Genomic DNA, 14,793 nt, shown 5'->3' on the forward strand with positions numbered 1-14,793 from the left:
AGCCAGCACAGCCAATCTGGAGACAACGGATCTTGAACAGTGAGGGATACAATTACAATGCGAACGACGAGACGAGGACAACAAGAGAGAGGGAGCGGACTAGGCGCCCGTAGCGACGCCCTTCTTTGCGGCGGAGTTGGGAGGGTAGGTGGCTGGGCGGAAGTTGTTCCAGGTGGCGTAGCCGTTGATGCCGTACGCGCCGCCTCCGGGAGCGAGGCCTTCGCGGAGGAGCTCGCGCAGGTTGCGCATGCGTTTTGCGCGGCTCGTGTAGGAGCCGACGAAGGAGCGTGTGGCGAGCGGCAACGGCATGGTCCTATCGCGCGAGGCCGAGTGGGCCACCGATCCGAGCACGGCCATAAGCTCCTGTTCCATCTGGTCCTCGTCGGCGCCGGCGTCGAACATGTCCATATCATCGTCCTCGATAAATGCCGCTGCACCCCCGGCGGTTCCTGACACACCTGCACCAGCTGCACCAGCCCCCGCAGCCCCGCCTTTGGTCTTGGCGTCCTTGACGTTCTTCTTCTTCTTTTCCTTGGGTGGCGCGGCTGCAGCAGCGGCTTTGGCTGCCGCAATCGCTTTTTCCTTCTCCTCGAGCTTGGCCACAAAGCTCGGATTGGTCGCCTTCTGCCACTCGAACAGCAGCGTATCGTAAGGGGCGGATCGGCCCTCGACTGCACGCTTGGCACCCATCGAGTGCGACTTGCACGTGAGCGAGCGCGAACACGGCAGGCCTTTGTCGTTGATCACTCCGCACTGCTTGTCCACATCGATAGGACCCTTGTTCTTGCGTCCGCCCTTGCGCTTTTCCTCCGCAAGCCGCGCCTCTTTCTTCTGCTTCTTGGTGAGCGGAATGCCCGAATCATCGCCCATAATACTCTCGTCATCATCTACCAGCATTGCAATGGAAAGGAGCGTTTCAGTAAAGCAGCTTCGATGTGTATGTCGCGCGGAAGCGGTAATTTACCTTCCATCATCCGGCGCTTCTTTGGATCGCCCTCGAGGATGGACGGTGAGATGCGGCCGGACGCGATATCGCGTGCGAGCTTGCAGTTCTGCTGATGAAAGCTAAGCGCATCACGCAGCACGGGCTTGTGGCAGTCGGCACACTCAACGATCTCCACCTCGTCGTCCAGCGCCGCAGGCCCAAAGTCGGTCACGATCGTGTCGTCAAAGTGCCACGCGGGCGAGTCGACCAGCGTAGTCGAGGGTGAGCCAGCATCTGTGCAGGCACGAGAACGAGCAAGAGGGGTGTAGGGCCACGTTTGTGTCAGTTTTTCCGGTGTGATTGGGTGCGCTTGCATCAGGCTGAGCATGTTGGGGCCAATTCCTTACCACTGCGCGTAGCCTCTTCGATCTCGGCCCATGACGGGTGGGTTGGCGCAGATGCATCCATGGTGCCGCCGAGGATCTTTCAGTGCCTTTTAACACTGCTCGTCTCCTTCTATTGGAGCGGTGGGAAAGAATACAGCTTCCGCAATTGGTGAGGCCGGCGCGGAGAGACTCTGGCGGGAGGCGGATCACGCCGTGTCCATCGGTGGGGCAAGGCTGGCAAGCGTGCGGATAAGAGTCGCGCCCGATCGATCAGTTGAAGTCGCGGTGCCAGTCGCAGTGCCAGTCGCAGCGCCAGTCGCAGCGGATGGCAGCTGAATGGTGGAGAAGCTGGAGTGTGGAGAAGGTGGGAGAGTGAAGAAGTCGAGGCTGATGCCGGAACGGCGACTTTGGTGGGGGGAAGCAGCCCGATAGGCTCAATATTCACCCGATCGATTACGTCCATGCCTCCACCTCCGCAAGAGATGGCTGAAGACCAACACCATACGACGCTCCGTTGCCCCTTCCGTTGTCCTACTCTGCACTCCACCAGGTCCACCAAAAGCTCCATCGATGGCAGGCGTAACTACGCTCACAGACTGACGGTGGAAATCATCCATGCCACGCACTTCTCCCTACCACCGACCCCACACTCCGGCTCCTTAGCAGATGAATCCAACTCCGTAGATCTGCGCATCGGTATGCGCTTCGGCTGAAGCATCGTCAACGCCCACGACCTAGACCCGAGCATCGAAGCACCAACGCGATGCGGATAACAGTGTGGAACATCAACGGTCTGCGGACGCTGAAGGGCTACCAGCCCTGGTACAAGCTGCCGGACTGGGAGGCGTGCCTGGAGCATCTCGGTGCGGACATTGCATGCTTCCAGGAGACCAAGATGACGCGCAAGCAGCTCACGGAGGCCATGTGCATCCTACCCTCCTACAATGCATTCTTCAACTTTCATCCGACCAAGGGCTATTCGGGCACGGTCACCTACGTCCGCAAGTCGGCTTCGATCCCGCTCAAAGCGGAGCAAGGCATTACAGGTCGTCTGTGCGATACCCCCGCGCCCTCCAACCCGACAATACCGAACGAGCCCATCGGCCATGTTCCCGCAGATACACGCGATGATGTAGAGCCTCAGCTGTGGCAGGCACTTGACGACGAAGGACGTGCAGTGGTTGTGGACCTCGGCCTGTTCGTGCTGTTCAACGTGTATTGTCCGAACGAAACGGGCCCAGAGAGGCTCGAGTACAAGATGACCTACTACCAGTGTCTTGCCGAGCGAGCACACCGTCTCATCGCCGCAGGGAGGAACGTCATGATTGTCGGCGACATGAACATCATTCGCGATCCCATCGACCACTGCGATCCAGAACAGAGCATGCGCGAAAACGGATGGGACCACTTCCACCAACACCCCGCGCGGGCGTGGTTCGCCTCCTTCCTAGCCCCACAGGGAAAGTTCCACGACGTCGGAAGGATGTTCCATCCGGAACGCAGAAAGATGTTTACTTGTTGGAATACACTCATCGACGCACGCCCGGCCAACTATGGCGTGAGGCTCGACTATACCTTGGTGTCCGAAGGTCTGCTGCCCTGGGTCAAGGGCGCAGATATCCAGCCCGACATATACGGAAGCGACCACTGCCCGATCTACATTGATCTGCACGACGAGAGGGAGGTCGACGGCAAGACGGTCAGACTCGCGGAGCTGATGCACGGCGGTGCGACACGGTTGCCGCCTGCCTTGGCGGCCTGTCACTACGACGAGTTCTCGGGCAAGCAGCGCAAGCTCGCGTCGTTCTTTAGTGCTGCTCGCACTCCAGCCATCAAGCGGACTGACATTCCGTCCGCGTCGGATACGCCGAAAGGTGCTTCGTCCCAACAGACAGAGTCTGCCTCCGTTGGTGCAACAGCTGCCGGACTTGCACCTCCCCAAGCGCAGGACAGTCAGCACGCAATAACGTCGGGAGAATCCGATGCCGAGTCGAGCTCGTTGGTCGATTCGTTGTTTTCGCTACACTCGCAGCAAGAGGGGTTACATGTCGAGTACGCCTCGCAGGCGCCTCGTAGCGAGCAAGCTGCTGCGCTCCCCTCGACGCCCTCGCCGACCAAGCCGAATCCAGCTCAGACAGCGTCGCCTGTAGCATCGGCACCTGCTCGGGCCTCCATGGTCCCGCGCAAGGACTCGTCTGCGGAGGCATCGCCAATGAAGCGGAACGGAGGCTCGCCAAAGCGCACCGTTGCGAGCAAGGGCAAGGATGCCGCCAAAGGCAAGTCTGCGGCGGGCCTCAAGGGCCAGACGAGTCTGCAGGCGTTCTTTGCACGTCCAGCATCCTCCTTCTCTGACGCAGCTGACACGGATACTGATTCTGCTGAGCAAGCACCGCCTTCGCAGCCGAGTAGTCAAGTGGACCACGTCGGTGCGTCGGCTGACGCTTCTGATGCCGGGTGCGATATGCCGGACGACGACGCAATCCAGGAGTTCCAGAATCAAGCTTCTGCGTCTCCACCACGCGCCGCTGGGTCGGAGCAATCGGCAACGGACCGGATCGGCGCCTCGCTCGCATGGGGCGCCATTTTCTCGCCCCTCCCACCTCCGCTATGTCGCCACTCGGAGGCGTGTCGAGCATGGACGGTGAACAAGCCGGGACCGAACCACGGACGCAAGTTCTGGCTTTGTTCGCGCCCCGTCGGTCCCGGGTACGAAAAGACGGGCCGGGCCAAGGGCGATGTGAACCCCGAGTATCGGTGCAACTTCTTCCTGTGGGACTCGGAACGCCGTGCAGAAGCGTCGCGCGCCCGAAAGCAAGCCCCGGCCTCGGGTCCCAAGTTCTTTGCAGAAGTGGGCCGGGATCGACAAAGTCAGAAACGCGACCAAGATGACGGGCGCGAGATCGGCACGCCGTGGGGACCGCATAAACGCGTCCGATCCGATAGCACAAAGTAGACGCGATGAAGTACAGCTTGCAATGCAGTGCGATTAGCGCGGGATATCTTGGATGCTCCACTTTGGCGTGGCATGGCGCGAGTAGTCGGTGGTGCGCTGGTGGTAGATGAGATGGCCGACCCACGCGATCATGGCTGCATTGTCGGTGCACAGCGAAAGGGGTGGGAACTGGAGCTGGACATCGCGTCGTCCGAGGGTATTGAGATGGGTGCGCAGGCGTGCGCGCAGAAAGTGGTTGCTCGCCACCCCGCCGCTGCAGACGAGCGCCGTGATGCGGTCGCTGAGACCTGGCTGTTCGAGTGCTATGCGCGGGAATTTACGGCCACGAGCGTCCTCGATCGCGCTGGAAGGACGGAGGACCATGCTGAGCTTGTCCTCGAGCTGGGCACATGCTGCGGACTGAAACGCGTGTGCAATGGCCGACTTGCCCGCGTCGTTGAGCGCAGCCTGGTGGGCTTCAATGTGGCGCTGCACTGCTGCTTTGAGCCCAGAATACGAGAAGGCTGGCTGTCCCTTGCAGGGAACGGGAAAGGTGGGAGCGTCGATTGAGGATGCAGCGGCGTGCTTTGCGGCAAGCGCTTCCAGGGCTGCTCCGGGCGCCGAGGTCCATGGGATGCCGAGATCGCGGGCGACCTTATCGAAGGCATCACCGATGGAGTCGTCGCTGGTGGTAGCGAGGATGCGAAACTCGGTGACGCTGGTGGCAAGAACGAGCATGGTGTGGCCTCCGGATATGAGCAGTACCAAGAATGGGAATTGTGGCGGCTCGGCTTCGGTTAGCAGGGGCGTGAGCGCGTGCGCCTGCATGTGGTGGACATAGATTAAGGGCTTGCGGAGGACGGCAGAGAGCGTCTTGGCGGCTGTCAGACCGACGCCGAGGCTGCTGGCCATGCCAGGACCCTGTGTCACGGCTATCGCATCGAAGTCCGAGGCTTGGATGCTGGCTTCGTCGAGTGCAGCTGCGATGGTGGAAGGTAGGTTGGTATGATGACCCAATGCGGCGGCAAGGGGGTGAATCCCGGCGAAGGACGAGTGATCCTGCTTTGTGACGGCGGAAGACAGGATAGTGCGGTCGGAAGCTACGACACTAGCACACGAGTCGTCGCAGGACGTTTCGATGCCCAGGATGAGTCGCGGTTTGGCGGCGCTGCTGAGGGTGCGAAGGGAAGGGCGTTTCCGAGCAAGACCAGGGAGGTTGTGGATCCGACAACCTCGCCGCGAGCCTATCGAAGCTATAGACCACATGGTGCGCTTGGCTCCCTCACCCAGCGAGGCCCTTCAAAATGTAGCGGTCGGAAGAGGCGATGCGAGTTATTGGTGATTGTATGGAGATGGAAAGCGTCGTCGCATCGGTTTCCGACTCGATGGGTTGCTGGACCCTGGAAGAAGAATCGGCTGCCACCGACAAAAAAGAGGCCGCTAAGCCCCGCGGACATGCCAGCGGTGTGTGACTGCTGTGAAATGGCAGTTTTTCGGAAATTGGAGCCGCAAAGAGCAGCAGGTCGGAAGGGTCGTCTGACCACAATCGGGCGAAGGCGCTCGGACCTGCCGCTCGCTCGCCTGCCCTGATGTCTTGGCAGGCTGGCCAGGCACCAAAGGCCAGCCAGCTAAGCTTACAGTAGCTCGCCGAGAGCGTGAACCGAGGCGGCCTGTGAATAAAAGACTGAGGATATGCCCGCTCCTACATGCCTCGCGCATGCTTTCGACGCATGCCCCCCGCAGAAAGAAGCGAGAGGTCCCGCATGACCTTCTGCGGTGTGCTTTGCATGCTTCGGCCTTGGACGGGGCTCGTGTGTGTGCCTTTTTGCGGAGGCTGGAGTCCGAGTTTGGCGCCTTCGAACAAACACAGAGTTCGTAGGTCCAAAGGTCGTCGGCAAGGCGACTCTGTGTGAACCCCCCCGTTTTCAGCTTAAACCCCGCTCCGTGGTCTCAGGCGCGGCAATCACCTGGAACTGAAGATCCGCCGCTTCTACACCGGTATCACACGCCGCCTCTCTGCTTGCCAAGAACTCTCAGCTGTCGATCCATGCGCTGCCTTCTCGCCTCACCTTCGCTCCCTTCGACCACACCTGTCACACATCCTCCACCATCCCCCATGCACGTCGACGCTGGCCGCAACTTGCTCAGCCACATCGGTTCTAGTCGGGTCCCTCGTTTTGCTCCGCTCCATCCTACAGCGCAGCACGCATAGAGGCAGGCATGGGTCGCTCGTCGTCCCAATCGTCAGGCTCGGGCCTCCTTGGCTGCATCTCGCCCCGCACTGCAACGCTCGCCATTGCCATCCTCGGCATCATCCTCCATCTCAACACCTACTCCTGGCTCGGCGCGCTCAGCTCCACCTTGCCCGATGTGCCGCAGCGAGGCTCTGCACCGTCGCCGCCAGCCTCGGCCGCTTTCGTCCCGTCCCCTGACAGATTCGCCAACTCGGCGCCCAAGGACGTGCTGAGCCAGCTAGAGTCGTACGCACACGCTCCGCCCGCCGGCGAAGACGCCGCCAACAAGAACGTATATCTGCCAGAATGGATAGCCGAGGCCAAGGCGTACCTCAAAGCACAGGGCCTCTCCTACGTCCCTAATCAAGGCCCCGCTGCTGCTCCCGACGCCGCGGCAAACAAATCGTCCACAAGCGGCAAGTCTGCTCAGGCTATTGCGCCTCCTCCTGGCCGCCCTTTCGAAGCTGCCGATGCTGCAGCGGTCAACTACCAAATCATGGACGAGGGCGCCGAGGACGCGGAGCGCATACAGTGGGATGCGCTGCGCCTCGTCATCGGTACGTTGCGCTGGTACATCCTGTTGAGCGTGGTGTGCTGCTGTGCAGGCGTCGTCGGCGTGCTACGCTCCCAGCTCCTGCTCTCTCGCCTCTTTGTGCTGCATTCGTTCCTCGACTTTCTGCTCTCTACACTCTCGCTGTTCGCGCTCGCGCTCGTGTGCACCTACCCGTCGGTGCGCGCGCATCTCTGCGACGAGTTCGGCTCCGGCGAGCTTCAGGCGTGGTTCTCGCCCTCCAAGACCGCCAAGGGCTCCGCCGTGGGTAGTACGGGCGCTCAGGTCATCCCGAGCAACGCTGGCGTAGGCAGCAATGGCGCGGGTGTTGGCGGCGGTGCGGGGCCGGATGGGATCGTCGACTCGTCCGGATGGGAGACGCTGCTGGACGGCGTCTTTGCCTCGGAAAACTGCGAGGAGAGCTTCCGCACAACGCTCGTCCCACTGCTGCTCGTCTTTGGCCTGCTCTTCACCGCGGTGCGTCTGCAGTGCTTCTTCCTCGTACAGCGCTTCTACGCCTCGCTCCTCCGCACCAAAGTGCACCACTACGGATACGCCACCTCCTCGGCATCGCTCGAGTCCGGCACATCAACGCCCATGTCGCAGCTGCCACCCCCCGAGCAGCCCAGAGAGCGCAGATGGAAGGACTCGAAGCTGCTCGATTGATTGCTCGAGTCTTGACGCCGGTCGTCCTTGGTCCTGTTGTCCTCGCTAGCCTTACTGTCTTTCTGTCGTGTTTCTCTCCTTGTCGTTTGTGTTTCTCGATATCTATGTACACTACATCAGCATCGCTCTGCAATTGCACCTCTCTGTCACTCTGGCATGCATCGCCTGGTCATGCTTGCCAGTTCGGACGGTGTGAGCAGCGCAAACTTTCTAGCATGTTAGATTGCACAGGCACGAGCTGGGGCTGGGATTGAAAAAGTGGAGCTGTGTGCGGCGAAAAAGGTGAGCTGCAGGGCAGGCGAGCGATTTTTTTGGTCGCGAAACTTGTCGGACCCTCTCTTGACACCTTTTCGCGCTTGCCACCATCCACACTTGACACCTTCGTCCGGCACACACTCTGGCTGCGATCATCGCACGATCACGCACACACGCATACGCACACGGTATCGGCAAACACATACGCACTTGATAGCAGAATCGGCGCCGACAATGGGAAAGAAGAAGCAGGTTCGAAAGTTTGGCGAGGTGAAGCGCATGCTCAACCCGAACGATGACCGACTCAAAGCCAAGCAGAAGGTGGCAGATGCAGCCAAGAAGGCCGCTTCGTCAGGCAAAATCGTCAACGAGAATGGTCAACAGATCACACCCGATGGCACACTTGTTCGACGAATTGATACGCCGGCATCATCAATGTTCTTCGAGCACAATACGCAGCTGGGTCCGCCGTACCGCGTGTTGGTCGATACCAACTTTATCAACTTTGCCCTGCAGAACAAGATCGAACTGGTGCAGGGGATGATGGACTGTCTGTACGCAAAGAGCATCCCATGCATTACGACGTGCGTCATCTCGGAGCTCGAAAAGCTAGGCCCCAAGTACCGCATCGCCCTTAGGGTCGCAAGAGATCCGAGGTTCGAGAGGCTGGAATGCAGTCACAAGGGAACCTATGCGGATGACTGCATCATCGAACGTATCCAGTCTCACAAGTGCTACATCGTCGCAACGTGCGATCGAGAACTCAGAAGGAGGGTTAGAAAGGTCCCAGGTATCCCGCTCATGTACATCGCATCCAGACAGTTCCGCATCGAACGTCTACCCGACCAAGGAGCCGCCTCCTAGATTCTTGCTTCAGTCCCCAAACCGCATCGCAATCTCTCTCTTGTACTTGTATTCCCCCACACGCACCTCCAATCGTTACACCCCAAAACTTCGCACACCCGTAACCCACACCGGATGAAGCAACTTTCTGTGCATGTGTGTGTGTGCATGTGTGTTTGTGTCTGTCCAGAGGAGAGCGTAATACAGTTTGAAGAGGAAAAAAACAGTGGCACATGGAAAAAGACGGCGACAACAACTAGTATCAAGGCTGAAGAGTAGGTGCGAGGTTGAGCTGTGGAGAGTGGCTCATCTTAGTGGCTCATCTTTTGATGGTGGCGGGTTTTGGAGTGAAAACGGAGAGAGGTGGTGGTGGCGGTAGACTGTGTGCAAGTGCGAGCGCGGTTGAGCTCGGCGCGCGCTTACATGGGCACCGAGGGCGGCGTGGGAGGCGGAGCGTTGGGGTCCATCTCGTTGCCCGACTCGATCGACACGCCGAATCCGAACTTGGCGGCGCCCTGCAGATGGTCGATCTCTCCAGCAAAGGTCAGGCCAAACGCAGGCGAGAGGCGCGTCTCGTACACCGAGCTCAGCTTTCCCGCCGAGTCGATCTGGGCGCGCAGCGTGGCCATGCGGAAGTTGTAGCGCGCACCCAGCGTAGCCGCCGACTCGCGCTTCTGACCCATGCTGACCACCTGCAGATCCGCCGCCACATCCACCTGCTCCGAGAGCTTGTGGAAGTACGTGCACTGCGCCACGCCCTGCGGCTGCACCTGCGCCGTGGCGATCCACTCCTTCTTGTCGCCCGTCAGCTTGGCAATGTAGCCCGTACTCGCCTCCTCCATGTCCGCCGACGGACGCTGGTACACCGTCTCGACACCAAACGCAAAGTTGCGCGTCAAGCTCTGCAGGTAGTTGACAATGTAGATGCCCGTCAGGTCGGTGGGTGATGGGTTGAGCGCCTTGAGGTTCGCCGAGTGGTCGGTGCCCTGGTAGTCGTGCTCCACCTGCACAAACGACTGGCCGGGCGTGGCGGTGAGCTGCGCCTGCACCTTGGTCGTGTGGCCGGGCACCCAGCCGCGGTTGGCGCGCATAGTGACGTTGAGTCCGTCGTCGAGCCCGGCCTGGAAGAAGTTGTTGTTGTCGCCGTACACCGCGCCAAAGTTGTACGACGACGGCGCGGCCTGCGAGCCCATAGAGAAGGCGTGCGTCACCTGGAAGATGGGGTTGATGCTGATCGCCTTGGTGAGGTCGGCGCGTGCGCCGTCAAACATGAAGTTGGTGGTGTGCACGCCCTTGACCTCGCGCTGCAGATGCTCCACCGTGCCCGGGTTGGAGAGCTCGAGGCGCGTGCGGATGTCCTGGATGGTGGCGAGCGCATTGTTGAGCGGCGCAACGATGGGCTGGAAGAAGCCGAACATCGACGTCGACGGTTGCGACGAGATGGGCGGCGTGAGGCCCGACGGATAGGCGGCGCGCTTCTCGTCGACGAACGGCGAAGGTGCACCGGGGCCCACGCGCTCGGCACCCGAGGGAGGCGGAGCCTGGACGCCTGGTGGGTAGGCGGTGGCCTGTGGAGGCGCTACTGGAGCAGACATGGTGACCGCAAAAGTCGACGGAACGAACGAGAGCCGGGTTGCAAAGGTCGCACGGGTCCGAGCGCAAAGGTCGGTGTCGGCGGGGGTGTGCGAGCAACAAGCGTCAAAAGGTTGGGACGCCTGAAGAAAGGAAGGAGGATGAAGAGAAAAGGCAAAGGGGAGCCAGTCAACTGATGCGGATGCCAAAAGGAAAGTGGTGACGAGGTCGGTCGAGAAAGTGGAGATGAGGCCTTGGCTTGCCGCGATGCCTACAGATCGCAGCAGCCGACCAATCCAGCAGCCTCGCTCCAGGCTCAACGCTCGACTCCCGACTTCCTTGCGCCCGGACTGAGGCTCAGTAGGAGCCGCCCGGCTGCTCTCCAGCTCTCCAGGCTCGGACAATTTTTTGAAAAAATCGCTCGCCTTCCAAAAAGCCTTTCCCTCCTCCTCTGCAGCCGCGCGCCTCTTCCGATCTTCTCCTCATTTCGTGTGTGCGACGCGCCACGAGATCACCTCGCTTCATCCCAGCTGGCTGGCTGAGCAATCCAAAATCCCACCCCATTCGAAGCACACTCGTTCTTGCCGCGGCACTTTGGTTTTTGATTGAGACACTATTTACACTACACGGTACATGTTTTTGGTCTTTTTCAATTTGCGAGTCGCCTCGCCTCGTCATCTGGCAGCTGTATCTCGCACGGAATCCGGAAGTCTCTCTGCAAGCAGCAGCATTGCCCGGTCAGCCTTGACCACACGAGCATCATCAAGGATCGCTCATTGTTGATGCAATGGGTGCATTTGATGGTGCAGCTATGAGACGTCGCATTCAAGCAATAGAACCGACATCAAACACGACAAAGCCGCGCCCTGAGAGTTTTGGTATGCGTGGGCGTGCTCACCAGCCTCGGCCGCGCCAGCCGCCCCTTCCTCTGCCATGGCCGTAAGCCTGGCCGTATCCGTGCCCGAATGCATGTCCACCGCCCCTCGGCCCGTAGCCTGCTCCTCCCCTACCTGCGCCGGCGCTCGCCTGCGCCAAGTAGTCCGGATTGTACTGCCCCGGATACTCTTCCTCGGGCATTTCCGGAGCCGGCGGCGGTGCTGCTCCCCCGGATGGAGGATGCATGCCTGGACCGGGAGGATAGTTCCACCCGGGTCCCTGGTCCCATCCTCCTGCGGGACCGGGCGGCGCAGACATGTGTGCTTCGTACCCCTGCGGCGCATAGCCCTGCGGTGGCTGCCAGTGCGCGCCTGCACCCGCCTCGTCAGCAGGTGGATGCGGCGACCACGATCCGCCCAGAGGAGAGCGATTGGGAGGGACGCTGCCACCAGGAGGCATAAGCATGGGCGGCGGACCAGGAGGCGGTCCCGGTGGTGGTGGCCCAGGCGGTGTCGCACCGCCCACATTCGCCATCATCGAGGCTCCAGCCGCAGGAGATGACACCGCTGCCGGGTTCGCCGGAGCAGCAGGCGTCGTCTTGCCCAGCGTGCGCAGTAAAGATTGTAAGGCATCGGACCCGAATCCAGCAGGAGCGCCAGGAGCAGCCGGTGCGGTTGCACTTGCTCCCGTCCCACTCGAAGGACCAAGTGGGATGCTGATGCCTGCAGTCGGATCGTATGCCTCCCCAGCCTCCGCACCTGCGTTTTCTTGTTGCGGCTTGGCGCCGTCATTGGTAGTACTGCGATGACGGCTGCCTCCTCTCTCAGCCTTGACCAGCTCCGCCTGCAGCGAGTCGCGGATGACGACAGCAACGAGGATCAGCATGTCGCGGTCGCGCTTCGCATGCCAGTCCGTGCCCAGGCAATCCGACTCGGCCATGTCGAGCCACAGCGGCACCTCGTCTTCCTTCCGCAGCGGCGCAACATAAAAGTCCTTGATCAGACTACCCTTGACGCTCGAAGACACGTGCAACGCTCCCCAACGGTCGGCGTCTTGAAAGTGCTTGAGGATGCCGTCAAAGCTGGTCCGATCTGATTCAGTCGCTTGCGTCGCTCCGTCCTTGATCGCGCCGGGCTCCAGGGCGAATGCCAGAATCTCGGTTCGCGCAGCGTTGGCCACTTGCAGCAGGTAGTCGACAGCAGCCTTGGTAGGAAGCCGACCGGCAATGAGCAGCGGTCGGTCGGGCAGGAATTTGGTCCACAGCCGAGGCGCCTGCGCGATGCTGCGTCCGGCCACTTGCTTGACGTGCCCTTTGAACGCAAAGATATCCGGCAGGTCCATGAGGCCGTTCCAAATGACCGTCCGGAAGCGATGTCGAGCAAGTCCGCTGGGTTCGGATTCAGGCGTGGTTGATCTTGCGGCGGCTTGCGTGGCGTCTTTCGAGGTCGAGGTCTCTTCTGCGTCGTGATCGTCCTTGCCATCCAGGAAGGAGTCGATAAAGTCGTCGGCACCGCTCGTTGCGGCGCCCTCCGTTTCCACACCCGCGTCGTGTCCGTACGCTTCGTCGTGGGGCGAGCCCACATCAAAGCCGTAGGATTCGGTCGGTTCGTGGTCGTTCGGATCGTCATCTTGCGTCTTGCTGTCTGCGCTCCGAGCCCAGACATCGCCAAAGTTGAGCCTTGTAGGCGAGCCCTGCGCTACATTGGGTGCTGGCGCCGAGTTGCGTGTAACCGTGCGGTCGGGGGTCGTCGCGCCTGTCTCCTCGAGTCCTTCTTCAGATTCCTTGACCGAATCAGATCCTGGGGAAGCCGGTCCTTGCGTGGGGATGGCGGGTTCGCTTTCAGAGATGCGTTGATGGGCGTCGGTCTTGCGATCGACGTCAATTTGGAACTTGTCCGGCTGGTCGCGCGCCAGCAGCGCGTCGCTCTCAATCTCAACCTCGCCCTTGTGCGTGATCTTGCGCATGGGTCCGGCCTCTTCTGCGCGGAGCGTACTGCGATGCAGCGCGTCGAGGCGCGCCTTCTCAGTCGCCTGGCGGATGGCGTCGTTGGCGAGCTCTTCGTTGGACATCCTGGCTAGCTCAGCAGCCGCGAGCTCGCCCGATGCAATCCGAGAATGCAGCGTCGTATTCTTTGCATCCTTTAGACTAAAAAGAAACGTGCGGAAGCGATCCTTGTATCGGCTAGCCACCACGCGGATCGAGCCGTACGCGTCGGCAGTCGCATCGAACAGCTCGGCCTCGAGTAGCGCAGCGTACGCTTCGCCTCGCTGTGCGTCAGTCTCTTCCTCTTCTTCGGAGGCGGATTCGGGGCCATGGGTGGCAAAGATCTTCTCCAAGGCCGTGGCGAGCACCTTGCGCGCTCGGGATCTGGCGTCTTCCGTGCTTGCATCGGTGGGGCCGGTGGGTCTACGCGGACCGCCTTTTTTGGGACCAGCGCCAGAGGCCGACTTGGCCGCACCACTGGGTCTTCTCGCGCCTTGAGATGGCTTGCTTCGGATATCGGTGTCGCTGCTGGATGAGTCAGGCAGCTCATTCATCGCCTGAGAAGCATCACCGCCCAACTTTTGGAGGCGCCTTGTGCGTGCCGGCTTGGCCGATGACGATGCATCTTCTTTGGGAGCGCCTTCAGCGTCGGAGGCGTTCTCGCCATGCTCGCCGATGTACTCGTCACCGTCACTGGCTTCGTCTTCGTTCTGCGCATCATCTGATTCCATTTCGTCGTCTTGCGGTTCTTGAGATGAAGTCGCTTTCTTCTTTGCTGAAGACTTGTACCGCTTCGAGGGTTTAGCTGTGGGATGGTGATGCATTGTGGGTCAGTGGTCTGGCTCAGGGATCGAACTGGTTCTTGCTCTATCAATGGCGTGACGGCACTTACCGGAAGCCTTTTTGATGTCTGCTTTGGAGCACGATTCGCAGACGTACTCGTCCAGCTTCTTGGCGGCCTTCTGTGTGATGCCGATGCATTTGGTGTGGAACCTGGAGAGGGAGGAATGTTGATCGTCAAGTTGGTCAGCTCATAATCGTGCGGCTTGGCCGTAGTGTCGGCAGAATGTCGCACTCACCATTCTTGACAGCGCTCGCACGAGATCATAAAAGTGCCGTCGTCTTTGCCTCGGCAGATGCAGTACTGCTTGTCGTCTTCATCGTTGTCAGCGTCCGAGGCATGGCCCGAGGCGCCTTCGAAGACTTGGGCGACTTCGTTGTTGATGGAGTCAGGATCTGCAGCGGTGTCTGCTGCGAGCTCATCTGCCTTGCGCTTCTTGGCGCTCCGCGTGGAGGATTGTTGCGCTTCTTGTACCGCTGCAGCCTCGGCCGCATCCACGCCAGCAGCTTTGGAAGTAGGCTTACGAGCGCGAGTTCCTCTACGAGGGGCGGCCGCAGCTGCAGCCGAGTCGGAGGATGTGCCGTTGGCCGTGTCGAGGGCAGGGACAGCCTCCATTGGCACGTCGGGTGCCTTGGCACCGGCGTCGGCAGCAGACACGGACATGATCGAAGCTCGTCGTCTCAAGGAGCACAACCACGGATGCCTGTGATGCTCAACGGAACAGGCACT

At 60.6% G+C, this 14,793-nt stretch overlaps 7 protein-coding genes across 7 annotated transcripts; 3 read left to right on the forward strand and 4 right to left on the reverse strand.

Annotated features, from left to right (window-relative positions):
* Positions 1-99: 99 nt before the first annotated feature.
* Positions 100-1,393, reverse strand: PAN0_001d0233 (SCA7-domain-containing protein; the record flags this gene model as incomplete). Its single annotated transcript, XM_014803851.1, has 3 exons — positions 100-887; positions 965-1,219; positions 1,333-1,393. The coding sequence occupies 3 exons, from the start codon at positions 1,391-1,393 to the stop codon at positions 100-102; spliced, it is 1,104 nt and encodes a 367-aa protein (XP_014659337.1).
* A 379-nt stretch (positions 1,394-1,772) lies between these two features.
* On the forward strand, positions 1,773-4,264 carry PAN0_001c0234 (DNase I-like protein; the record flags this gene model as incomplete). Its single annotated transcript, XM_014803852.1, has 2 exons — positions 1,773-2,007; positions 2,088-4,264. 2 exons carry the CDS (start codon positions 1,773-1,775, stop codon positions 4,262-4,264), a joined length of 2,412 nt encoding a protein of 803 aa, XP_014659338.1.
* A 33-nt stretch (positions 4,265-4,297) lies between these two features.
* PAN0_001d0235 (peptidase M22 glycoprotease) lies at positions 4,298-5,509 on the reverse strand (the record flags this gene model as incomplete). The annotated part of the gene is made up of 1 exon (XM_014803853.1): positions 4,298-5,509. The coding sequence occupies one exon, from the start codon at positions 5,507-5,509 to the stop codon at positions 4,298-4,300; it is 1,212 nt and encodes a 403-aa protein (XP_014659339.1).
* A 954-nt stretch (positions 5,510-6,463) lies between these two features.
* On the forward strand, positions 6,464-7,693 carry PAN0_001c0236 (uncharacterized protein; the record flags this gene model as incomplete). The annotated part of the gene is made up of 1 exon (XM_014803854.1): positions 6,464-7,693. The coding sequence occupies one exon, from the start codon at positions 6,464-6,466 to the stop codon at positions 7,691-7,693; it is 1,230 nt and encodes a 409-aa protein (XP_014659340.1).
* A 489-nt stretch (positions 7,694-8,182) lies between these two features.
* On the forward strand, positions 8,183-8,812 carry PAN0_001c0237 (fcf1-domain-containing protein; the record flags this gene model as incomplete). Its single annotated transcript, XM_014803855.1, has 1 exon — positions 8,183-8,812. The coding sequence occupies one exon, from the start codon at positions 8,183-8,185 to the stop codon at positions 8,810-8,812; it is 630 nt and encodes a 209-aa protein (XP_014659341.1).
* Positions 8,813-9,210: 398 nt separating this feature from the next.
* Positions 9,211-10,386, reverse strand: PAN0_001d0238 (mitochondrial import receptor subunit TOM40; the record flags this gene model as incomplete). Its single annotated transcript, XM_014803856.1, has 1 exon — positions 9,211-10,386. One exon carries the CDS (start codon positions 10,384-10,386, stop codon positions 9,211-9,213), a length of 1,176 nt encoding a protein of 391 aa, XP_014659342.1.
* An 871-nt stretch (positions 10,387-11,257) lies between these two features.
* On the reverse strand, positions 11,258-14,727 carry PAN0_001d0239 (uncharacterized protein; the record flags this gene model as incomplete). The annotated part of the gene is made up of 3 exons (XM_014803857.1): positions 11,258-14,028; positions 14,116-14,216; positions 14,303-14,727. The coding sequence occupies 3 exons, from the start codon at positions 14,725-14,727 to the stop codon at positions 11,258-11,260; spliced, it is 3,297 nt and encodes a 1,098-aa protein (XP_014659343.1).
* Between the last annotated feature and the right edge of the window lie 66 nt (positions 14,728-14,793).

The sequence above is a fragment of the Moesziomyces antarcticus genome (genome assembly GCF_000747765.1).
Source record: "Moesziomyces antarcticus DNA, scaffold: scaffold_v10001, strain JCM 10317, whole genome shotgun sequence".
Lineage (NCBI taxonomy): Eukaryota > Fungi > Basidiomycota > Ustilaginomycetes > Ustilaginales > Ustilaginaceae > Moesziomyces > Moesziomyces antarcticus.